Genomic DNA, 25,392 nt, shown 5'->3' with positions numbered 1-25,392 from the left:
ACCCATCCAACTTGAAGGAACTGGAGCAGTTTAGCCTTGAATGGGCAAAAATCCCAGTGGCTAGATGTGCCAAGCTTATAGAGACATACCCCAAGAGACTTGCAGCTGTAACTGCAAAAGGTGGCTCTACAAAGTATTGACTTTGGGGGGGTGAATAGTTATGCACGCTCAAGTTCTGTTTTAGTCTTATTTCTTGTTTGTTTCACAATTAAAAATATTTTGCATCTTCAAAGTAGTAGGCTTGTTGGGTAAATGAAATGATACAAACCCCTAAAAAAAAACTATTTTAATTCCAGGTTGTAAGGTAACAAAATAGGAAAAATGCCAATGGGGGTGAATACTTTCGCAAGCCACTGTAGACGAACACTGTTGCTTGTACTGAGGAAGATCAGGGTTAAAGCCATAATCTGCAATTCGTTTGGTAGCCAAATGTTTTCAGCCCCACCACTTGGTTTGAAGTCATATTCTTCAAGAATCAAAATGGGCATTTATAAATCATTAATTGAAAAGGACTATTGAACAGCTGTAAATATTGCAGATTGTCACTAGACATTCAGGTGGCGAAATAAAGGCACCATTTTCTGTGTGACAGCAAGGCAGCAAGTTTAAGGCTTTTGGTAAAGAAAGGCTTAGGGGTTCTCTGTCGATGAGCAGCAATTACCTCAGTCTTCCTGAACCCTCCCTCTGTTCCAGCAGTCACCAGTGCCCTTGGTATCTAACAGCATTGATTTTGTCTGACTGTGTGTGGCATGTACACAGATAGGGATCAATACTCTGCAATGGTCTATGGTGTCACCTCCCCTCGATCTTCAAACTATTATCACAGTGAAGCAATCTTATCCTAAAATAAATCAATACTAATTGCACTGTACCATTAGTGCAATTTGAACACATGCATTCTGATACAAGATCAGTACACAGAAACCATAATGGATTTACGACTTAAAATGACAGGCAACAAAAGCATGAATTAAATAAGGTGGCATACCAGGCCAGGCATGAACTTTTAACCCTATGAGCCTCCATCAGTCTTTACTAACGAGAGCCTCAGTCATCTAAACCCCATATCTTTATCTGACCTTTCAGTTGTGCCTGTCCCCATTGAGAATAAGAACAAGTGAGTGAGGTGAAAGAACAATCAAAGCCAATCAAATCAATGAACACATTTCCCCCCCCAAAAAATACAATTTAAAACACTCAAATGCTTGTTTAAAAAAAAAAAACTTTATTAATACTTTTCTAGTTCAAAGAAATACAATATAAAAGACAGTTCTTTCTACATTTGCAGAGCATAGTTTTTGCTTCAGAAAACAGAAACAAATCCTACTTGAACAAAGTGATCAAATAATCAATCCCCTGCAGTGACTATGTGCCAAATGGTGTCAGCAATAAAGACAACATATTCCTCACCTTCAAAACAAAGAAAGTCTGTGCAAAGAAAGAATGCATATCAAAACACAATGTCGTTGTCTCAAATGGCACCCTATTCCTAAACAGTGCACTAATTTCAACCAGAGTGCTATGGGCTCTGGTCAAAAGTACTGCACTGCATAGGGAATAGGGTGCCACTTGAGACGCAAGCCAGTGTTGCTACATTAAGGCAAAACCCTATGGATAAAACACTGGTGAAGTTTCCTTGGTAAAGTGACAGTGTATTCATTCTTCCACCCCCCCCCCCCCCCAAAAAAAACCTCAAAAAGCAGCTCGTATTGCACTGACAGATCGACTAGTACCCTTTAATAATCAAATCATAAGGAACTCCCTAGTTGACCACATAGAACAGAAGTTAAGGACGCACACACACCGCTACACAGTAGAGGCTGAAAAACAGTAGCCTGGTCCCAGAACTGCTTGTGCTGTATAGCTAACTCCTAAAATCTGGGTTAGTTATACAACACAAGCCGATCTGGGATCAGGTTAAAAAACAGCCTTACTAATAAATAATCACAGATCACTCATTGAGTAAAAGAATACAGGGAGCATCTTATTTTGGGGCCTCCATCTGTGAAGGTTCTGTTATGGGATAGAATGCTGAATGTCTGGAGCTCATAGAGTTCCGTATGAGTGGAGTTACTTTATAAGACCCATTGGGAATGGACTAGGAGATTCAACCATTTATCTTTCCCTGTCAGAGTTCTGGTTTGGTTCCAGAACCCTGGCACTCATATACACATTAATACCGGGCTTATCGTCAAGACTTCCCCTTGGTTGCATCCCAAATTGCACCCCTTCCCTGCAAAGTGCACCACTGGTCAAAAGTGGTGCACTACTTTACATAGGAAATAGGGTGTCTTTTGGGCACTTCTCTAAAATCAGAATGCAGTGCTGTACCAGGGCCAGATTCCTACCCCCAAATAACTTCTCATTGGCATGGAAACAGAACAAAAAAAATGCATTTCACTCCATTAGAACCATAAAATGAGATTCTAAAAGCTTAAAACGAAGAAACTTAAAAAATGCAAATATACTTATAAAACAACTGAACGATGATGTACGTTGCCTACTATTCTCCTAGAACACAGCATTCCCTCATATTGTACAAGCGTTACAGGTTATGAGCCCAATAGATCATTGACATTCTGTACACGGATATGGAGCAACAAACAAACAAAAACACAATCCAAATGAAATAAATCCGATCACACCGCTACTGCTGATCAAATCAACAGCTGCAGTTCCATTAAGAAAATATAATAGGCAATAACCCTAGAATTAAAATGGAAATTCAAAATCCCAAATCCATCATTGGTTATAAAAAATAAATATCGACAGTGGAAAAATACCACTGTCAGAATGGTAAGGTGATAAACAAAGAAACCGTGGTGTTGGGACTGGACTGTGTCTGGAATGGCATCATATTCCCTAATTAGTGCATTACTGTGGACAGCACTATGTAGGGTGCCAGGGTGCTATTTGGAACGCAGTCTGGAAGTGGGGGAGTGGTTTATGTCTCAGTCTGGTAGATCTTGTTGGAGTCGTGGTGGTTGTTGGTGTTGGAGTGGTCCTTGGTGTGGCAGGTATATGCTAGCCCACCGATAGCTCTGTGGACGGGGCTGCTGTCGTCGTCGTGGGAGATGTTGCTGAGGTTTAGGAGACTGGTGCAGGTGGGCAGGTAGACATGCTGCACGTGTTCCACCTCAGATCGACACACCGGACACAACTGGGGAGAGATAATTGAATGTCAACATAAGACTAGCTGTCACTTGTTAAGTTACAGAAATGGAACAGGTCAAATATATCAAAGAACATGAAGACATGGCTGTCGGTGGTTTGTCAAAGCAATGGCACTGTTACTACGGTCTTTGGACCACTGTGTGCTATAAGTACTGCACATGCAGATCCACACACCGCTTCAAAGGGTTCACACACCGCTTCAAAGGGTTCACACACCGCTTCAAAGGGTTCAAACACCGCTTCAAAGGGTTCACACACCGCTTCAAAGGGTTCACACACCGCTTCAAAGGGTTCAAACACCACCCTATTTACCAGTGGAAGCTGTTGAGGGGAGGACAGCTTATAGTGATGGCTGGAATGGAGTGTAATGGCTGGAATCGAGTGAATGGAATCAACCACATGAAACCATGTATTTGATACCATTCCATTTACACCAATATTATGAGCCGCCCTCCCCTCAGCAGCCTCCACTGGCATATACAGTGTTTTGGTTGTTCACGTGTGAGTCGAACTCATTCCACAAAACCACAAGCCCTGGGCTGCAGAATGGACAAGGCAGCCAGAGTCTCAGAATCATATTGAAGACATCCAGAACAGACTAATTAAACTAACCAGTCTGTCAGTGACAGTGAAGAGTAGTGGAATAATAGCCATGTATTATAGCCATGTAAAAGCCATGTAAAAGCCTGTTAACCAACCCAGGACCACTAGATGGAATTATCCACGATACACTGTTCAGAAAAGGCTAAGGGGGCGGCCATGTTGGAATGATTTTTTTCTCCCCGGAATGTTCTCCCTGCGTGGCAGTTCTCTCCTCTCACTGTGTTTGGGTCCAGCCACATAAAACGACACATTTCCCTGTGGATTTAGTGGAATAGACATTTGCTGGCCTGCTGCCGGCAGCTTTAATCCACAGCCGCTAACTCACCATCTGCGACGGCAGTTCAAGCAAAATTTAGGAGATTAGTGGGAGGGCCAATCAGGTGAGCTGAACCCATACATGAGCAAAATACTGGATCGGTTTTTAAAAGTCATAAAATGGATATGAGAGAAAGAGAGGTTACTGCTCAGAGGGAGTGACTCAGGAGAAAAGTCAAGTATTCTCCTTGAATCTGTGCTCTGCCACTCATGGTATTACACAGCTAGAACCCTAGAGTGTGCTTGTTGTGTTGTGCCAAGGACTACCAGAAAAGGAAGACATTAAACCTAGCGAGACAGCTTTCGTATTCATGGGGGTAGATGGTAGTGGTGGCATCCAAATGTCGACTTGACCAAAAACCATAAAAAAATGGTGCATAGGTTAGTGTTCATTGACTAGTAGTTGTTTCTCAATTTGACCAAAACCAACATGCACAACATTCAATCATTTACAAGCATTGACTTTCGTCTCAGTCTCCTCACCGGTAGTTGGTTGGCGCATGTCTGGCAGCATACCATGTGTCCACAGGGGCAGAAGGCTGCATCTATCTCCTCCTCACAGCACAGCATACACAGCAGAGCCTCCCTGAGCTTCTCTAGTCTCTCCAGCAGTGCCCTGCTCTGCTGGCAGCTGCCACAATCCTCCCCCATCCCCTCCCCCTGGCCACGAAGGGGACTGTGCCCCAAAGGCGTCCTCTCGCCGCCCGTCCCCGCCGCACGTGCCACCAGGTCCACGATGCCAGCGTTGTAGAGTGCCCGGCGTGCGTAGTCGTAGACCTCCTTGGAGGTGCGTCGGATGTCGAAGACGTACTTCTTTCCCAGGTTTATGTTCTCGTTGAGGAAGAGAGATGCCAGGTGGCCCTTGAAGTCACGGCTGTACTGCATCATCACTGCGTTGGTCACCGTGTCACACCTGGAAGAGACAGTGAGACGTTATTAACCAAGAAGTCAATCCAACTTTTCTTCATCAGTCAATTGAACGTTGGACAATTTAATCAATTGATTTCCCAATTCTCCACTTTGACTCAACCTATACATGGGATTGATCATGTTTAAGGACTAGAAATCCTCTAAATCTGATCCAGAAACAGTTACTACACTAAGCTCAAGTACAGAACAAGCCCATCACCACAACCTGGGGAAGACATGTTGAAAAATTCTGACCCCCCCCCCCCCCCCCCCCCCCCCCACACACACACACTAGAGAGGTCATCTTTGTGACTATTATAACCTAGCTGTGAACAATCTCATTGCTCTGCAGTAGGCCAATTTAAATGGCTGACCTTCATTTTCCAGGAAGAATAAAGCACTTTTTCATTAATATAAACACCATTACATTCTATGGCTTTATCAATCACTTCAGACCAAGAACATGTAAAAGGAATTGGTATATAGTGGCTTCAACAAACTTCCTCCTTAAGGACCATAGCATAGTCTCAGTGAATGTGTACAACTGTAATTCAGGATGCATATTCAGCGAGCAGCACTCCATGTTAAACAGAGCAAAATGTTGAGTGAAAGTGATTGAGAGAACCTGACCTATCAGGACTTCTAAATGGGGAAGTAAAATGCTTGACTGGTTAGCTGCCCCCCTAGGCAGTAGAACTCTACAGTGCTTTAGGAGCATTCGTGTATTCTGAGGGCCGTAAAGTTGGCTGAATAAGTGACAGAAATACCATTTAGAGAGAATGATCCAGTTGGTAGTGTAAATAAACATTTTGTCAATTCATTAGCATGACAGTGCAGCCCATGGGTGGTTGTCAGTGTTTGTAGCTCTATACTATACTCAGAAGCACTCCTTTCAACCCTACTAAATAGTTAGCGGAGAAGCCAGTCCCTAAAAGGTTTCATCATGGAACATTTGATCAATAATACCTTGGATCACTTGGCGATCAAATGTAACTGCACAATTATGATGACTATATGTGGAGTGCACTGTATAATTGGACTGCATGACTGTGTTTTGGCTCCCCACAAGTGGATCCTCTTCTGTCCCCTCACCTGTAGAAGGCATGTGTCTCTGTGATGGCCCGGTACAGTCCGCTGGCAGCCCGGTTGCTGATTAGCTTGAATAGTAGAACCACACTATCGCTGGTATCCTTGATCACCGTCAGGTAAACACTCTTCCCTGACTGGGTGGCTATTTGGATTATGGGATAGCTGATCCTAGAATGGATAAAGAAAAGTTGAAGGTGGAAACTATTCTTTAAACTAAATCCTGTAACATTACACAATGTTGTACAACAGTTTGCAATACTGTGTAATATTACAGGATTTCAGTTCCATGATGACAATCTCAGAACAATAAGAGATTTCCTCAAAGGTAAAGATTGTGGGATAAATCAGGTAGACATTACACTTCATATATATGGACATTTCAGTAAAGCACAGTATTTGTAGGAGATACTTAAATTAAACGTAAATTGTATATTGTGCACCCCCACATACAAAGTGCTCTGATATGACTTTAGTCTATATTATGTTTGAGCTGACTGCACAAGAGATGGAGTAGTTGGTTAAGTAGCCCGAAGAGTCTTCATTTACCTGTTGACCAGGCTGAAGTCCTCTTTACAGACAGTGATGCCCTCCGGGCCCACCCCTATGGCCAGCCTCTGTGCCTCTGCATCCCTGGCCCAGTGCCACTCCACCCCGTAGTGCTCCAAACTGGACACCAGCTGCAGGGCCTGGTACTCCACCGACCCCAGGCTCTGACCCTCCAACGCCTTGTGCTTAGAGATGATACTGTGAAGTGATGGATAGAGAGACAGCAGTGTCACTACTGGTTCACACCCAGAGCCTCATTGCTTCAAAGACTTACACAGAGCCACCATGCTTCAAATAGTTCATATTCTGTATTTATTTCCTGTGAGGGCTGTGAGAAAACAGTACAGAAATCCCATCTTCACACAGCTGAACAACGTGACAGACTGCTGGGTGCTGCCTGAGCAGTGAGTCTGTCACCCAGAGAGCAGATTCTCTAATATAAACCCATCATACCCCTAATCTGATCAAATAATAAGGGAATCAGTTACTATAATGTAATGTGAGCCTCTGCTTGCGCTGCTAGTAGTTCTCTCCTCACTATATGTGCAGTGTGAATTAGAGTATGAAGTGAGCCATTATTGAGTTAACATTACTCATGGACTAAGCCTTTACGTCCTCAGTTCATATGAACATTACTCATACAGCTACTGATGCACTGATGTCTGTCCTGTCAATGGAAAATGTCAATACTTTTCCTTTACAGACAGCTTTGCTGTTCGGAAACTGCCACAACAGTGACTATATTTTCCTGCAGTAATTGCTTCAATATGGTAGAATGATATGCATGACATTTTTTCCTCGGGCATTGGAAAGCTGTTTCCAATCTTAGCATTTACAGCTATGCTAAAATTATGGCACGACACAACCAATATCTGTACTGTGTTATCATCCCAAGACATAAGCTTGATTAGGCGGAGCGAGAACTTCCATAAAATTACCCATAGTGCAATAGAAATATGCTTTCGCCAATTACTAAAAACAGAGCTGAATAAAATGACCAAATTGGCTATTATAATTTTGAAAACACACTAACAAGAGAGCATCGTGTCCATATAATCCTGGTTAACCCAGTACATTGATATCTGCATTTACCCTCCAATTATGATCTCAGGTGGGATCCTAGTGTGTGTCCCCTAGAGTGTGTAAACACAGTGATAGATCCATCCTCTGACCTTGCACAAACAGTCCCTAGTTTAGATTGGCCTGCACCCAAACTGCTGCTTCTCAAACTGTTGATTTAACCAGTCAACGAGCTGCTGTGCTACTCCCTGGCATGGTTCTGCGAGAGAGAGAGAGAGAGAGAGACTGTCTATTGTGGGCTTTATGGGTTGGTGGTAGAAAACGAAACTGATGTGAGCGTTGAATGCGCTTTTAGGTTTAGTTTCACAGAAAGGATAAGTTGATGTTTAACACCTAGTTATAGTCCTGTTTTTTATGGCTGTTTAAAGGAATGGGTCAAGTCAGATGAAATATTATTCCTATTTCAAGTTTTGATTTAGAGTGTTTCCAGAATATGTAGCCGGCTAAAACTCAAACCTGCTACTATAGCTCTAATTGTCCCTTAGGTGTTCAGTTCAATGCCTGAACAGGTTTGGTTCATGACTTAAGAAAAACAAGTGGCTGCATGGTAGGAACACGGGAGGGGTGTGTCTCTGTAGAGGGAACATTGTGACCATGTGTTATCCAGTTTGCGTCCAAAATGGCACCCTTTTCCCCATCTAGTGCACTACTGTTGACCAGAGCCTATGGGGAAATAGTGTGCCATTTTTGACACTAGCTAGCTATAGGGAGCCATTTCAGACACAACCCAAGTTTCCTCCGTCTGTTGCTCATGTCACACTGCGTGATATCATGTGGGTCAAACTTTGTTGTTCCAATTGCAAACCTACCTCTGCTAGTGAAAAACAAGTGGGTGTATGGAGACAACATGGGAGGGGACGGGAGGGGGTGCTTTCTTTCCGTAGAGGGAACCTTGTGAGCGCGTGTTGTTTAAGATACAAATTAAAGATCACTTTATTGGCCAATCGCACACAGGGTCCAAACAAAATTTTACTTACACTTTTAACTCAACCCCTCTGAGTTGTGGTGTTATCCAGTTGTGTAAAGTACTTAAGCCATTTTTTTCTGTACTTTACTATTTATACTTTACTTTTTTTCTAAAGAAATGAATGTACATTTTCCTCCATACATTTTCCCTGACACCCAAAAGTACATGTTACATTTTGACAAGAAAATGGTCCAGTTCACACACTTATCAAGAGAACATCCCTACTGCCTCTGATCTGGCAGGCTCACTAAACAGACTGCTTTGTTTGTAAATTATGTCTGAGTGTTGGATTTCCAAACTGTGCTGCTGTCTGCATTGCCAGAGTAACTCATACCCGGTTCTCATGGCACAAATGTTTATGTCAGCTGCACACGACTGACTGGTTCATATCCAAAAAGTAGAAGGCAAGGTTACGGCTTGGAGCAAATCAGGGGTTAAGGTGTAGTAAATTTGTCTTTTACACTGAATTGAGCACCAACCATTAGATTCTTGGGAATAGGTACACAGCTTGGGTACCCAAGTCTGGCTAATGCAACATAAGTTAATTTCATGTAAATTATGGTCATAAATGATTAAAGGTATAAATCTGTTTCGGGATTAATTTTAAACATTGGGAATTTCTCTTTGAAGCACCTGACTAGATGGATGACTGATGTTGGATGAATCATTAACACCACATCTGGCACTTGGTTCAGCTGGATTTTGATACTTCCATATCATAAGCCTACCATAACATTACGGTCTACCATATCTGTTCACTAAGCCAGCCGGCAGGATTGGGGAGTAATGGATGTAAGGGATTACAAAAATAACGGTAACTTTAATCCGTTACCAGCTAAAGTATTGTAGTCCGATTAAAGATACCTTTGAAAAACTAGATGATTTACTTTGAGGATTACTTTTCAATTCAGAAAGGATGTTTGCGGAAAAAAATCTTTGACACTTGTGTTTACTCAATGACATTCATTGCATTAAAAAAAGCATTAAAAGAGGCACGTTTAAGTTTGCTCCTTAAAAACATGCGTCAGAGACCACTATGACGACACACCAAATGTGTTTGATGGGTCGCGGGAAAAGATCAGGAATGGGCTTTTGTAGGCTACAGTACAAGCTACAGTTGAAGACGGAAGTTTACATACACCTTAGCCAACTACATTTAAACTCCGTTTTCCACCATTCCTAACATTTAATCCTAGTAAGAATTCCCTGTTTTAGGTCAGTTAGGATCACCACTTTATTTTAAGAATGTGAAATTTTCAGAATAATAGTAGAGAGAATGATTTATTTCAGCTGTTATTTCTTTCATCACATTCCCAGTGGGTCAGTATACATACACCCAATTAGTATTTGGTAGCATTGCCTTTAAATGGTTTAACTTGGGTCAAACATTTAGGGTAGCCTTCCACAAGCTTCCCACAATAAATTGGGTAAATTTTGGCCCATTTCTCCTGAGAGCTGTTGTAGCCGAGTCAGTTTTGTAGGCTTCCTTGTTCGCACATGCTTTTTCAGTTCTGCCCACACATTTTCTATAGGATTGAGGCCAGGGCTTTGTGATGGCCACTCCAATACCTTGACTTTGTTGTCCTTAAGCCATTTTGACACAACTTTGTATGCTTGAGGTCATTGTCCATTTGGAAGACCCATTTGTGCTTCAATATATCCACATCATTTTTCTACCTCATGATGCCATCTATTTTGTGAAGTGCACCAGTCCCTCCTGCAGCAAAGCACCCCCACAACATGATGCTGCCACCCCCGTGCTTCATGGTTGGGATGGTGTTCTTCGGCTTGCAAGCCTCCCCCTTTTTCCTCTGAACATAACGATGTTCATTATGGCCAAACAGTTCTATTTTTGTTTCATCAGACCAGAGGACATTTCTCCAAAAAGTACAATCTTGGCTGATTTCTTTTGATTTTCCAATGATGTCAAGCAGAGGCACTGAGTTTGAGAGTAGGCCTTGAAATATATCCACAGGTACACCTCCAATTGACTCAAATTATGTCAATTAGATAATCAGAAGCTTCTAAAGCCATGACATCATTTTCTGGATTTGTCCAAGCTGTTTAAAGGCACAGTCAACGTAGTGTATGTAAACTTCCGACTTCAACTGTACATGCATACATACTTACTTACATACTTATATGCCTCATGAGCTTAATTCAACTGTCACACTCCATGAGAACCCAAAACAAGCTTATTTTCTCCTATGTTTGTATACATTGTAAATGTAAATAAACACTGTATAGCCTGATAACATGGTTAAAACTATAATGTTGATGTCATGGATGGTCCGTCCTTGATTCCATAGCTCTGTTTATTAATCTGACAGTGGTTACATTTCTCCATTACAACAAAATCCTAAACACCACAGTAGGGCTGGCTAAGTCCTTAGTTTTGAGGTTATGCTCAGGTAAAACAATTTGGCTAATCTATACTTCTATAAGTCCTATTCTTGAAGATCAAAGAGTATAACATTTATTGGAATGACTGGAATTCTGATAGACTTTGGTTTTTAATCTAAAGATATAATTTAATCATATTACTTTATGTAGTAGAAAGAGATGGGTTAGAAGAGGCCTACATAACCAACCCATTAAGTAAAATGTAACATCCATTTATGGCCAGCTATGTAAACTTTAACATTGATTTATCTTGCAATTGGTAACATACATTTTTGTCTTCTTCTAATACCGCTTAAGAGGAAAGTAATCTAAAAGTAACTGAATGTAATCCGATTACATTACTGAGTTTGGGTAATCCAAAAGTTACATTACTGACTACAATTTTGGACAGGTAACTAGTAACTAATGGATTACATTTAGAAAGTAACCTACCCAACCCAGCCAGCCGGCAACCTTGTCAAGGGCAGCTTTGCTTTCAAAATTCCAACAGTGTATTCATGTCCTGCAAACTCCAACCAATTAGCATTAAGGCTCAAATCCTTTTTTAAACACACCACGGGGGTGTGTGTGTGTGTGTGTGTGTGTGTGTGTGTGTGTGTGCGTGCGAGCATCGGTGTGTCCAGTCTACACTCATTGTCGAACATATCCCCAGGTGTCCCCTGCCCTTACCTGTCGACTGTTGCCGGGCAGGGTTCGCTCCCACACAGCTCAGAGTAGCAGTATTTGGCAGTGTTCTGGTTGTAGTCTCTGAACTCGGCCTGGGCCAGTAGGGCACTCAGCACCTCAGCCTGCTCTGAACACATCCTCAGGTGGCCGCTGTGGAGGTCCTCCTTGACATGCATGAAGAACACATGCCTGGTGGAGGGAAGAGAGAGGGGCAGGAGTTGTTAGACATGGATTGGGGAGGAGAGGGGGTACACAGGGCCTGGAACCAAACAGGTGATGGTTGGTAGATCAGAGAGGGACACAGAATGGAGCAGGTGGTTAGAGGTTGGGTTACAGACACACACACACACACAGAGTAGCTAATTAGTGAAAGCGGTTCCCAGTCAGTGTGTGACGTGGTTTGACTTTTAACCCAGTGACACAGTCCGGGTGTTCTAATTGCTCCATAGCTCTCATCATGGTGGCAGAGTGCAGTGTACACACACAGAGCTCTATAGCCATTATCATAGTGTTCAGAGGAGCAGCAGCTAGCCCTGTACACCTTCTGCATTGCCTGTCTATTCACTAACCCCAGTGGTGTGCTGCGGCGCGATAAGCAGCCAGGTTGCTACTGCTGTTGTGATGTAACACTGTGGGGTCTGGGTACGATAGCACCATTTAGCCTAGGCATCCCTCAATCCTTCCCTCCATCCCTTCTGCCTGGCTCATGTTTTCCCGTTAAATACCAACACAAGCCCACAAAGACGGGGCTAAGTCAATGTAATGGCAACACAATGCTGTAATCTTGTTCTTTTGGCAAGGTAAGGGACCTTCCTGGTTGTCGGTAAACGCTTGTTATTATGGCAAATTCAAAGTGTGGAGGGGGGGCGGGGGGGGGCATAGGGGAAAATGTGATAAAACAAGGAAGACTTTGTAGATCTGTGTGCAGAACACTAGGCTGCGGCGAGCCAAATACAAAACAACCAGAGTCAAGGTGGCTTTCATTGTTTTCACCGAAAGCTTTGTTTCTTGTTTATTACTTTCAGAGATGTCGCAAATTATTAGAAGTTCAAGGTCCATCTGACCTATGTGACATGATAACACTTTCAACAGGAAAAGCCTATTCTCCTGGACTGTATTTATGGTTGGTAAAACCAGGCTTTCCCTGAGTTTTGGAAACCCTGGGTTAAACAGTAACTAGTAATATGACAGAGGCAGTGACAGAGGACTCATTCTCTCCCATCAAAAGGAGGGTGAACTAGAGTGGTCTAGTCTCTAAACTGAAAACTAGCACAAACCAGTCAGGTAACCCTCCCTCCCTCCCTCTACCCCCTTAGATGGGATGAATTCAACTGGGGTGAACCAAACCAGACTGCCTTCTTGTTTTTCTCACACATACCATAAAACTGAAATAAAAAAATAGCCCGGGCCTTTACTTGCTTAAATCACTGAACAGGCACTTAGAGACAGGCTTCTATTTGAGCCAGGTGTCCATTTCCTTGATGCACACAGTTTTTGCTCACTTGCGTAGTTAATTTAATCGCAGCATTCACTTCCAGCATTTCAATCAATTTCTTCATTTCCTGCACCAATGCGTTATCATTTACACACTAACATTTATTTGTCTCTTTTTTTTTTCTTCTTCGAAATGGAGGCATACCAACTTTCGCTTGACAGAATAGCAATTTCCCCATTTCTGGTGGTCTGAATTCCCGAAGTTGTTGACCTTTCGTGCTTGCCAGTTAACTAGCAGTTATCAGCTATAAGCAGCCAATGGCTAGCAGTTTCTTACTGGTGATAACAAACAGGGGCACAACTTTGGTTTTAGAAGTGGTGGGGGGGACATAAACAGCCTACCCTACTGCTCAGAGGTAGCCGCATGGTCCTAAAGCACACCATTGCCTTGTTTTGTATCACATTCCAATTATAAAACTATGAGGGGGGGGGCAAAATTAAATTTCAGAATGGGGGGGGGGGGATGCGCCTCGGTGAAAGTTTCACCCCCGATAAAAACAGATTGCCATCATTTTTTCAACTCATTACTAAATTACGTAATATAACAATTCGAAACCAAACCTTGTAAACAATTCATTTAGACCCGGTGTATATTTGAAACAGGTGTTTATTTGCTGAAATGTGTGCCGTTGCCCGGCTATTAAATGTGACAAACAGCTATGAGTCTCTGCATTTAATTGAAGTTTTACAGTACTGTAAAACATAACCAGGCATACCACCACCAGAGGCAATCTGTACAAATTAATAACACAGAACTACGCAACATCCATAACACAAAGCAATGGAAAATAGCACTCCCACCGAGTAAGAATGTGTGACAGTGTGCCTTTAAAAGAGATGTACTGTTGACTGGTCTCATCCTGCCCCCAGTGCCTTATGGGCAGGAGAGGGGGCATGGGAACACAGCTTGGTTGGCACTCAGTCTTCCTGCCTCCTCTGAACCCCTTGGCTTTAGCAGGGAGCAGATACACAAAAGAAGAAGAATCACATCAGGACAAGAATTGAGAGGAATATTACCATACAATAAAGGAGATCTAAACAATAGTAGCTCTAGGGGCATAATAAACAACCATTTGAGATGGTGTTAAACAAACCGCCCAAGTAGATCTATTCCAGAAAGTCCCAGCCCTGGCCCCCTTTCCCAGCAGCTCCTGCCCTAGCTGGAACAGTACACACAGCTGTCCGTTTCCTGTATTGTGTTAGGTCCAGCAGCAGCACAGTGACCAGTAGGCTGCTACCTGGCCAGTTGGAAACAAAGGGCTGTGACTACCTGGGGGTTACTATAGGCCACAGGCCCTCCTGGCCTGGCTGTTCTCCCTCACCACCCAGTGGAAATTGAAAAGGACCCCCTCCTTTATCACCCCCCCCCCCCCATCTAATGCTGCACTCTAGAGTGGTTTAATCTATGCTTAGAACATGGGCTAGGTTACCATGTTTGGGTATATAGAGTATCTGGAACATTCCTCATAGTAAGAAGTGCAATACTAGGTGGGTGTTTACAAGGTCATGGCCTACATGGGGTAATATACTGTACAGGAACCAGTCAAGTCTAGTGTGCACAGAGTACTGTAATGATTTCCTTCCTACTCTTTATTTCTTCCTGGCTCTTCCTGGTTGTTGATGCACACATGGATTTCTCATCTATCCCTGCTTGACCCCTCAACAGTCTAGCCTGTGCAAAGTCTGTACAGAGTGTAACATTGCATCCCAATTCTCTACCCTTCTGCCACTTAGTGTGCACTTGTCCACTTCCTTTAGGAGGAGAATACAGGCGTAAAAAAATATGGGAGTAAACTCCTCACATGCTTTTTCTTGGCTCTTCCAGGTCGTTGAAGCACACATGATTTCTCATCCATCCCTGCTTGACAACTCTCTGTGGGTCTGCTGGGGGGTGTCCTGAGCCTGGCTCCTGGTTATGTGGGAGCTCCTCTATCAGGGGAGTCTGCCCCTGTCAGGCCCTATAGCACACCCCACTGGGAGACAAAGAGCAGAGACTAGGAGGGAGGCTCTGGAAGCAGCACCCCGTTATGGAGGTAGACATCCAGGGCAGCAGGGTGAGTGTCTCCCCCTCTCCCCCAGTGCTTTGATGTGGACTGTGGAGGGTGGTGATGTGGAGGGGTTGTAAACTGGTCTGACTATCCACTGTGCAGGACAGTGACCGGTGCAGACAGGCTCACGGCTCTAACTTTAACTCCTACAGCGGCTGGAGGGCAGAAATGCCAGGCTGCATCAGGACAGAGAAGCATTACAGTCCAGAGGTGCCCAGACTGCCAACACCATACCAGTCACTTCCCTGCCCACACAACATACTGGTCCCTACCCAGACACATCTCCGCACCGCTGCCCACTGTCTTTCAAGGGAGAAGGCCAAAGAGACAAAACAGCAGGGGGTCTCCCATTAAGCCTATAGGGAATCTAATATAGGAGAAGAAAATACTTGACCCCCCCACCAGCCCAGTTTAAATACAACTGGGAAGAATAAAGCCTCTTAAGACATTCACTACAGTCATCTTGATGAAGGGAAAAAAAACGGGGGCACGGAACGGCTGCTCTCAGACCAAGGGATCGCATGGTAGATTTACTGTTCACACACACCGGGCAATAGATGACAGTGGGTGCTCTAACAAAGTAATCTGTTCTCCTGCTGGAATGTTAAACACTTCATTACATAGCTGGAATAATTCAATTAAAGTGCACCGTAGCCTGGCACGGCCGTAGCTGGGAGGAATATGGGTCATTGCTCCCTTTCTGTGACAGATGGAAGATGCAGGAGGAGAAGAGGGATTACTTGCTTAGTTCTGGGAATTATTAGTGACATTTCTACTGTTTTTGAGAGAGCAGCCCTGTGGAGTTTTAGATTGTCAAAGTTAACTTAAAGGATTTCCCCAAATGTAGTGCATTTCACACACTCATCTTTTTGCCAGATTTGTGTGTTAAAATCTATTTTCCTGACATCCTGTCTTTATACCTACCTATGTCATGACATACCTGGACCACCCACTGAGATGCCTTTTTTTTTTTTAAAGTAAATCAAGTGTTAAATGAGGCGAACAGGGGACTGGAGTGCCAGTGTAAGCTGCTGCTTGTTCACATGGCTAACTGTTTTTAATGAACTTATTTCAGAATAAACATTCTCAAAAAGAAGCCGATCACAGATTATAGGGCAATTTGGTGAAACTTTTTGTTCTTCTTACCATCCTGGCCTATAAAATAATTGTTTCAACTTGACTTCTCTCAGTAGTAAGAGAGAAGACATTAGTCACAGAGCTCTGTCTCCAGAAGAACAAAATGTCCCTGTGAAATGAAATGATAAACCTCTGCCTAGTTACTGCACCGTGTCAGCCAATGAGAAGTGTCAGTTTCAGAGCTCACAGGGCCAGGCTCTAAACAATGTGGTTTGTAGAAGTAACAAATAACACAGCCCAGAGCTGTGTGCTAGAGGTAACTCCCAGTCAACGAACTCTAGTAACCCCAGTCCAGGGACCAGTTTTACAGTCTCTCAATGGAAACATCACAACAAGGATGTTAATCAAATAGTTTAACCAACGGAACGAGAGCAATAAAGAAAATGTTAAAAAAGTGGGGAAACAAAACACCAAATAAACAAGAGAAACATTTAGTTCTCATGAATCCAACAACTGCCATTTTGAGGTGAACAAAGAAGTAGTTTGTAAGCTAAATGGTTAAGGGGAGAGTGTGTTCCAGATTAACGGATTGTAGAAGGGTAATTAAACATAACCCAGGCTGAGCCAGGGCGCTTTGGGCAGGAGTCACACATACACACAAGCCCAGAGCCTGACACAGCCATCCTTCCTGGCCAGGGACTAATATTATGGGTTCAAACCAGATATGAGGGAAGGCTACTTGAGTTCAGAGAAATTAAAAGGAAAGTTAAACAAGTCTGGGTGGGGGACAGGGACTGTGACAACCATCTTGCCTCCCCAACTAATCCTACTGGCTGCAATGCTGTGACAACACGAATGGTCTTAACGTCAGGGAAAAACATTTGCCTGGTGGTGAAAATATCTAGAACGTTCTGCTTCAGCAGACATGTAAAGACAGACACTTTTGGCAAAGACATCTGGAGTTGGCAGATCTGGATAATACAAACTGCTCTCCTCAGGTTTAGGGGGAGGACATCAAAACTGTTGGAGTTGGGTTGCAAAGCAGAAAAACATCTGACGACCTGCATTTGCACCCAAATAAAAATTCAAGTACACTATCAAACTTTTTTGCAATTCCTCCTCCATCTCCTCTCTATGATAACGAAATTCACATTAGATTAGCGTGGACAGCAGACAGATACAGTAACAAATCAATTCAACAAGACCTTGACTCAATTAACGGCGTTCTGAGAGGCAATGCATCCCCTCAACTTGTAACACAACCATAAGAATGCACGCTGCTGCCATTCAAAAACAAAACACGTTAAAATAGAACTCCATATATGCATTATCGTCATTTTCACAATTTCAGATTATTTCATAACAGAAAAAAGGAAATCGCATTAACTGCACTGCCCCTTTAATAATTTCCTTCTATTCTGAACCCAGCATTAGCTGAATTGACCTGTCAAATTGCTAGGGTTAGGGGCTCCGAGTCCCTTCAAGAGATTCTATTTCTATGGGAAAGGCACTAAAAACATTCCTTTTCCTATTCATGGCAGATTAAGTCTGTTAATGGTTGTGCCCTCTGGATAGCTAACCCCCCGACCAACTGTTGACCTGATCAGAATGCTAAAACACTGCACAACAAGGGGAAAACATGTTCATTTAGACAAGCATGGAACACACACTACCTTCAGGCTAGTGAGGGGTAATGATGCAGATAGTACACCATTCATTGAGGGGGACAAGTTTCAACCAAAGAGTTAGAACAGAACTGACGTTCTAATAATTATATTTCTATGGGGCCAACTCAATCTCTGAACCAATAGAAATGTCAGAAAGTTTAATAAAAAGGGGACATGGTTGTGGTTTGAGCAAATAGCTTCTAAAACAAATAGGAAGTCTACTACTTCTCTGGAAATACCCACCAAATGCAGAAGTAGATATTAAACTGCCCATATCTGGTCAGTGCAGTGTACACACACAGGGCTGCCTCAAGCCATGGTCAAAGACCAGGCGGGGTGTTTAAGAAGCTACCGGGGCAGAGCGGAGCTGAGAAATTCTGAGATCTCAAAGCTACAGGATCAGGATGGGGGGTTTTGTTTGATGTTGGGAGGACAAGAGGAACTGCAGAAATCGGACCAAATTGAGCCAGTACTACAGACAAGAGCCGTGTGTGTATTTATAGAAAGCTTTAAATGTGGGAAAGTGCGTGTGTTACTGAATCTCTTTAGACCCACACACACAGGTTAAACCCTACAATGGATCACGGTTTCCTGGGAGTGGCTAGCTGCACCTTAGGGTTTTACTCCTCGTCTATTATAACACAGAAACATGGGATGCCTAAATAGTCAACTGTAAAACAGTAAACGCACACTAGCTGATGTCTCCAACACTCAACCTCACACTTAATAATCCCCATGTCTGGCATAGAGCGGGCGTCTCTGGTAAAAACTGTTTTTTAACTATTCAAGGATAATGGGATAGCAGCAGGATTTAGTGAAGATTCTGTAAATGGCCAAGCTTATGTAACCAGATTTTTTTTATTTTAATTTTATGTGTGCCGAATCCACCAGAGGGCGAGAGAAATAGGTGTGTGTGTACTGGCTCTCGGAGGGCCAAGCTTGTCTGTCTGCACCCACTAAGGACATTTCGTACACACACCTGTTACTACCCACAGGTTTTCCTGTACCAGGACATTACGTTTTAAGAGTGTGTGTGCCCTATAATGCTGGAAAATCCCCTGGCCCCTGGGTCAGGTCACCACCCAGCACTGTTACTTGCCAAGAACACTCTGTTTTATTGGTGGATATTAGTTTGAGCACGTTCCATTGGTTTATTTTAGTTTCTAAGAGGTGTCCCTCACTAGTAAACTATTCGGTGGTCTCTCTCTCATGCACCAACTGACAGTGCAACACTTGAAGCTATCAGACCAAGCCAATGGATTCAAACAGAGACTAAAACACATGCAGATAAGAGATAGAGGGACACTAGCCAGAGACTGTTCTCTCTGCTACCGCACAGTAAGCGGTACCGGAGCGCCAAGTCTTGGTCCAAGAGGCTCCTAAATAGATTCTACCCCCAAGCCATAAGACTCCTGAACAGCTAATCAACTGGCTCTCCAGACTATTTGCATTGCCCCTCCTTCTGGAATGCTGCTGCTACTCTGTTATTATCTATGCATAGTCACTTTAATAACTCTGCCTACATGTACATATTACCTCGACACTGGTACCCCCTGTATGTAGCCCCGCTATTGTTATTTTACTGCTGCTCTTTAATTATTTGCTATTCATTTCTCTTACTTTTTGGGGGGTATTTTCTTAAAACTGCATTGTTGGTTAAGGGCTTGTAAGTAAGCATTTCACTAAGGTCTACACCTGTGGTATAAGGCACATGTGACAAAATGTGATTTGAGACACATTCACACATTCCACATCTACTTACTAAGATGTTCTGCCCTCACTATGAGTACCAACTTATGCGTTTTGTATCTGTGTTTACGAATATGTGTGTTTACGAGTGTATCCATTTTTGCCTGCAAGCCTGTCCGTTTGTGGTCTGAGTGACGGGCGGAGGGAAGCAGCAGTAGCCCAACGAGGGGAAATGTGAAAGCACAAAGAGGGTTAAGGCACATGACGACATTGTGACGTTAAGAGTTTTTACGGCTGTTGATGCGCACCAAAATGTAGGCTAGACGCCAGCTGAACCAAAGCAAGCAGAAGGCTTTAAGGGAACCCTGCCGGCCTCCCGTACCACTGTTGCTCATCTCGCTCCCTGCCACACACACAGAGGGAACAAAGACCTGTTTTCAACACAGAGAGACATGACCTTCCAGTAACCACTGAGTCACAAATACCACCACTAGAACAGAGAGTAGAGAGCACACAGCATGCTAACAGAAATATACATCATGAGTGTGGAGAGTTTCCATGAGTTGAGATCACCACACTGGTTCACACAGGCCTGTTCTCTAGAGAAAGATGCAGAAGAAGTCAAAATGGCCCCTTCTTTCCCATCTGAAAATCTGGTCCTCATTGTCTTGAACACCATCCAGAGAAAGAGAGAGCGAGAGATGGGGCCCCATCCTCAACCACTTTAAATGATTCTACATCTGGTAGTAACAGCGTGCGGGTCAAAAATAATTGTTGAGCCGAGCTCTACCCACCACAACTGTGTGTGCGCAAAACCTTTGCTACTTTTAACTAAGACTCACACATTACCATCCCCTCCCTCTATACCCCCCCCCCCCCCCCCACACACACACACACACACACACATCTTTATCTCCCCTTTCCCCTTGTCCCCGGTTCCACACACACCCTCTCTCCTCGCCATCTGTGAAAGGCCCTCCTAATCTGCCAGAGGTCAGCAGTGGATGAACTGCCATGGGTCCTGACATTTTCCAATAGCAGACACACCAATAGTGTTTTCTGGCCGAGAGGACTTAGCGCCTCTGAACAGAGTACCAGACGTAATTTGAGAAACGATTCTACATGTAGAGTCGTCAGCAGCCATGCGCTTACCGGTGGATGGTCCCTAAAAACACACCGTGCCGAATGGCAGATCGACATTCGCTGCGACGTGTGCACGCACCCTAAAACTGTCCTCAGAAAGACTGCTTTTTAGCTTCCTCACCCCTTAGCTCCCCTGGTAAACTCCCCTTTCCCCCCCTGGTCAACTCCCCTTTTCTTCCCCTTAACTGCACATGCACGCTGCTGTCCAGTCTTAAAGACACACAAAGTCCATTGGGGAGGCAGGTAGCCTAGTGGTTAGAGTGTTGGACTTGTAACCGAAAGGTTGGAAGATCGAATCCCCGAGCTGACAAGGTAAAAATCAGTCGTTCTGCCCCTGAACAAGGCAGTTAACCCACTGTTCCTAGGCTTTCATAGAAAATAAGAATTTGTTCTTCACTGACTTTACTGAAATTAAAATAAATCAAATAAAAATACTCAAAGACAGACAATGAAAGGAAAAAGGACTTGCCCTCCAAGGGAGGGAGTGGTAGTGTGTACTTATAGTCGAGACAGCTGGGAGGGGGGCAAGAGGGATAGATCTCAGTTTAATGAACAGTTACTGGCCGACCTTGCCTGGAGAGCGAGAGGAGCTAAGAAGCTCAGAGGCTCAGCCCCACACACAACTCCCTCTCCTCTAACAGCATGTTATCAGATGCCTTCCCTGGCAGACTGCCTGGGGTTAGAATCTACTTTTAATGATACCGTATCTGTCCTACAGCTGTGGAAAGATATCTGATGATATTAACGTGAATGCTGCATGCAAAACTTTACTGGGGGGTGGTGGGGTTAGCAATGAGAGCAGAGCACCCTATTAGTAACCGCAAAAGAGAAGCTCTGAGTTGATTCTCTGCTGGTGCATTTCCATACAGGATTTACAACATATTTTTGAGTGCGGACGCATCACACCTTTTTACATACAGGACTTAAACCAGTGTTTTACCCAAAAGGCTCAGACTTTTCAGTTTCCACCTACGCGGTTCGGCACCCGTAACTCACTGGGCCATGGCTCCAGCGGACCTGCTCTCACCTGGGGACAAAGCCTGGCAACTGGTACTTTTCAGCTTGCATTTACATTACAATGGCTCACCGGACTTTAACCCACAAAGCATCTTTTGATTACACCGAGGTTGTTAATTCTACTCTTCACAAGTCCTCACTGTCAGCCCTAGTTATGGAAACAATTTCCCTAGTATAACATAAGGGTGTATACACTAGTGTAACACTGGTGTTACAGTCAAAAAAGCAGCATGTGTCCCCCCAAATGGCACCCTATTCCCTATTTAGTGCACTACTTATGAACAAAGCCCCTATAGGGAATAGGGTCCCATGTGCAATCAGCCTAAGATTCAGTCAGGATCAAGCGTGTTAGGATGTGTTACTTTGTATGGAGACTTCTAACTAGAGGACCTCTAAAGGGCTGGGAGGAGAGAACTAAACTAGACTCCAAAGGTCCTGTTATCCATCAGCCAGAAGTCGGTGTGTCAGGCCTTTCGCTAGAGATACGTTTCAACAAGTTTAGAAGACTGGGCAATTTCTTCTCTGGTTAATTTATATTACAGTCTTTGTGTAAGAGAGGAAGAATGATTTTTTAAATGAGGCTGACGGAACACAGAGCTAATTGAGCATATTATATGAGAAAACTACACTAAATAAAGCCTTTTACATTGGTGTCTGAAAAAACTATGAAAACAAGGTTTTTTTTTGTTCTTTCAACTCAAAAAAAATTTCAGAGTTTGTAGTAAAAAGCACTTCTAACATCTAAACAAAGTTACAACTTTGAGATGTCCTTCGAGACTTTGTAAAAATCCAAGACAAACGAAACCATGGCAAAAGTACAACATCAACAAAAGTGTTAATAAGGACACTTCTCCCGAATGAGAAAAAGTATACGAAAGACAAAAGAAACCGAAGTGAGCACACGTCATCATTCGTTTGAATGAGAGCCAGCATGGGATGTCTGGAGGGGGGGGGTGTAGCTCTCAGCAGGCAGGGCCAGGCAGAGGGACCCTGGGGCAGCGGTAAAGGAGTCTGGAACCTCTACAGAGATCATATTTCCTTACTGCCTCCTGCCCGGCTCCGCGCCACAATGACCTGTAGTAACCCTGTGTGCTGCGGGGTTACTGTAGGCCGTCTCACTGTACAGCCGAATCAGGAAGTCACAACTAACTTCACAGGCTATGACAGATCTGGTTGTTTCTCTTTCCCCCTGATCCTCCTCCTCCTATAGTGCATGACTGGAATCTGAATGGTTGAGTTAGAGATTATGTTGTAATATGTATATTTAGTAAGTAATACACTTCCCTATGTTCCTTCTCTCCTTTTCTCATTTTAACAAGATGATGCAGGGAAGGAAGAGAATGCCTATTGTAATGAGATGGTTAAATATGCATGTATGCTCATGTGGTGTTGAATTTTGTCTGTGTGCATATACAACATCCATACCTAGTCTGTTCCTGGAGTATGAGATGTGGTTCCACAAAGAACTTGACTCTAAGCCTGAGTCGGCAGGGAGTCAGATTGTCCATCTGCTGACAGATTCTGTTCCTCAGGTTGAGCCACAGGTTCTCTCCCTTACTGCCCGAGAACTGCAGGCCAAAGTAGTCCACCTCTATGATTCCCAACTTCCTACACACCTTTGGAATAAGAGAGGAAGAAGTCAGTTATGGAGAAGAAGAAAAAACAACGTAAAAACCATAGTAAAACCAAAGTTACCTAACCGCAGTTTGTGTAGGCCGAGAAGCTTACGGAGCATCTTCAAGAAAATATGAGACAGTTTAGCATGCTTCTTTATTATAATTTTTGCATTTGCCATACATCAATATCAAGGCAGTAAAGCCGGTGGGAGCAGTTAAGTGGGAAATAAATGTGGATATTTTTCCCGCGGTAATAAACTTCATCACGAGCGCATCCCACGCGCCTCTCACTAGCAGCAGGAAAGGAACGGAGTTATGTAACGTCAAGTGTAGCCGAAATCCAGAGGAGATAACTATACCGATTCAAAGGACATGTCAACGCGCTGTGTATATGAGATAGGATCTTCGAATTTATTTAGAACTCATTAGAAGACAACGATTAGGCCCTCTGACAAATTCACATGTTTACGGATTGATGACTAGGCCTACGTCATTGGCACCATAACGTTTTATGCACATGATAATTGATGTAACAACTTTAGTATTTATGAAATCTAAAAACAGATTATTGCAATGTGGTAGACTACTATTGGATTTTCAAGGTTAATTAAGTCAACAGTAGGCTATTTTCGTGAGAACACCCATTGAAGCTACACAACATTGCTAAGCATGCACAGGGACCAACATGAACTGAAGTAACCTTTGCTTGACAAAGCCATATACTTTCCTCGCGACTAGACTACCAGGAAGCAACTCCCTCAGATGGCACCTTCATACTCATTTCGAAAATCACCAACTCAATCATCATGAGTTGAATTGTACCATAAGTCAAAATTGTGGGCTCTTTCTTTGTTACGGAAAATGTAGCCAACTTGTTTCCAAACAAAGCAACATTGTTGCACGATTGAGGAAGCACATTTGTATCGCTGTGTGTGGCAATGTAGCATACATATCCAGTGACAGACAATGCTGTTTAGAGAGAACTGATCCTGGCGACAGAAAATCTAACAATAAACAGGAACTTTGAACATCAAAATGTGGATTTCTCATCTCGGCAACAAAAAAACACGTTCATGCTGACAAAGTGTTGCGATTTAATCCACAGAAAAATGTGCACTTGCAGGACAATTTTCACTGTGTTTCGACAAATGTATATATAACCTAAAAAATAACCTATAAACAACAACCCGAAAACAGAAAAATAACAAAAGGAAGAATTAAAATGAGTATCTACCTTATTCAGACAGTCTTCACCATTCGCCTTCGAATCAACTTCCACTTCCATAACCACCGAATCCGGACGGGTAACATGGCAAAGCATTTTGTCTGTCTAGTATTTTATATTTGGTCTATACCTCTTTTAAAATAATAACACAACCACGGTATTCCTCTTTTGAGACCCTACATCAAACCTTCGTCCACTTTCCAAACCCTCTCACTTCGTGTGGCAGCCAAACACTCCCTACCAGCAGTAAGCTATATCAATGAATTGCTATGCAAAGCACTGACTACTCCGAAGCAGCCAATTACAATGCGTTTAGCATATGAGGCTTGCACCCGCGATCACCGTCATATCCAAACGGCTAGTGCAATCCGGGATCCTTGGGACATCCCTATGCTAAAAACTAATCCAGGGGTGTCAAACCGTGAGATGGTTCAGTACGGCTGAGTAAAACAAATAAAATAATTGTGATTTTTTTTCCGGTGGTGGACGAACTCAAAAACCTTTAAAATAACTACAACGAAATCGAAACGGTATAAAAATGATAATGGAAAAATATTCATACAGTTTCTTGATTGTCCAGCCCGCCAATAATCAGTAGACAGTCAGGGAGAATAGAACATTCAAAACATGATGGATAGAGGATACATTTTTGACTATTTAGAGT

General features: G+C 43.3%; 1 protein-coding gene across 1 annotated transcript; it reads right to left on the bottom strand.

Annotated features, from left to right (window-relative positions):
* Window positions 1-1,204: 1,204 nt before the first annotated feature.
* On the bottom strand, window positions 1,205-25,013 carry LOC139373684 (E3 ubiquitin-protein ligase MYLIP-A-like). Its single transcript, XM_071114527.1, has 7 exons — window positions 24,738-25,013; window positions 23,313-23,503; window positions 11,756-11,941; window positions 6,637-6,834; window positions 6,094-6,258; window positions 4,576-5,005; window positions 1,205-3,160 (listed from the first exon to the last, which is right to left on the bottom strand). The coding sequence occupies exons 1-7, from the start codon at window positions 24,822-24,824 to the stop codon at window positions 2,945-2,947; spliced, it is 1,473 nt and encodes a 490-aa protein (XP_070970628.1). The 5' UTR covers window positions 24,825-25,013; the 3' UTR covers window positions 1,205-2,944.
* Window positions 25,014-25,392: the final 379 nt, after the last annotated feature.

This window comes from Oncorhynchus clarkii, chromosome 18 (genome assembly GCF_045791955.1).
Source record: "Oncorhynchus clarkii lewisi isolate Uvic-CL-2024 chromosome 18, UVic_Ocla_1.0, whole genome shotgun sequence".
In the NCBI taxonomy this organism is placed as follows: Eukaryota; Metazoa; Chordata; class Actinopteri; order Salmoniformes; family Salmonidae; genus Oncorhynchus; species Oncorhynchus clarkii.
The sequence above is the reverse complement of the archived record's forward strand: the minus strand, read 5'-3'. Positions and strand labels throughout refer to the sequence as shown.

Bases quoted from the DNA above. Each gene is read 5' to 3' on its own strand.
- LOC139373684 (XM_071114527.1), bottom strand. From the start codon at position 24,824: ATGCTTTGCCATGTTACCCGTCCGGATTCGGTGGTTATGGAAGTGGAA. The intron at 23,504-24,737 runs GTAGATACTCAT...CTTATTCCAAAG, and splicing joins GTGAAGACTGTCTGAATAAG to GTGTGTAGGAAGTTGGGAAT. The intron at 5,006-6,093 runs GTGAGGGGACAG...TGTCTCTTCCAG, and splicing joins GAGACACATGCCTTCTACAG to GTGTGACACGGTGACCAACG.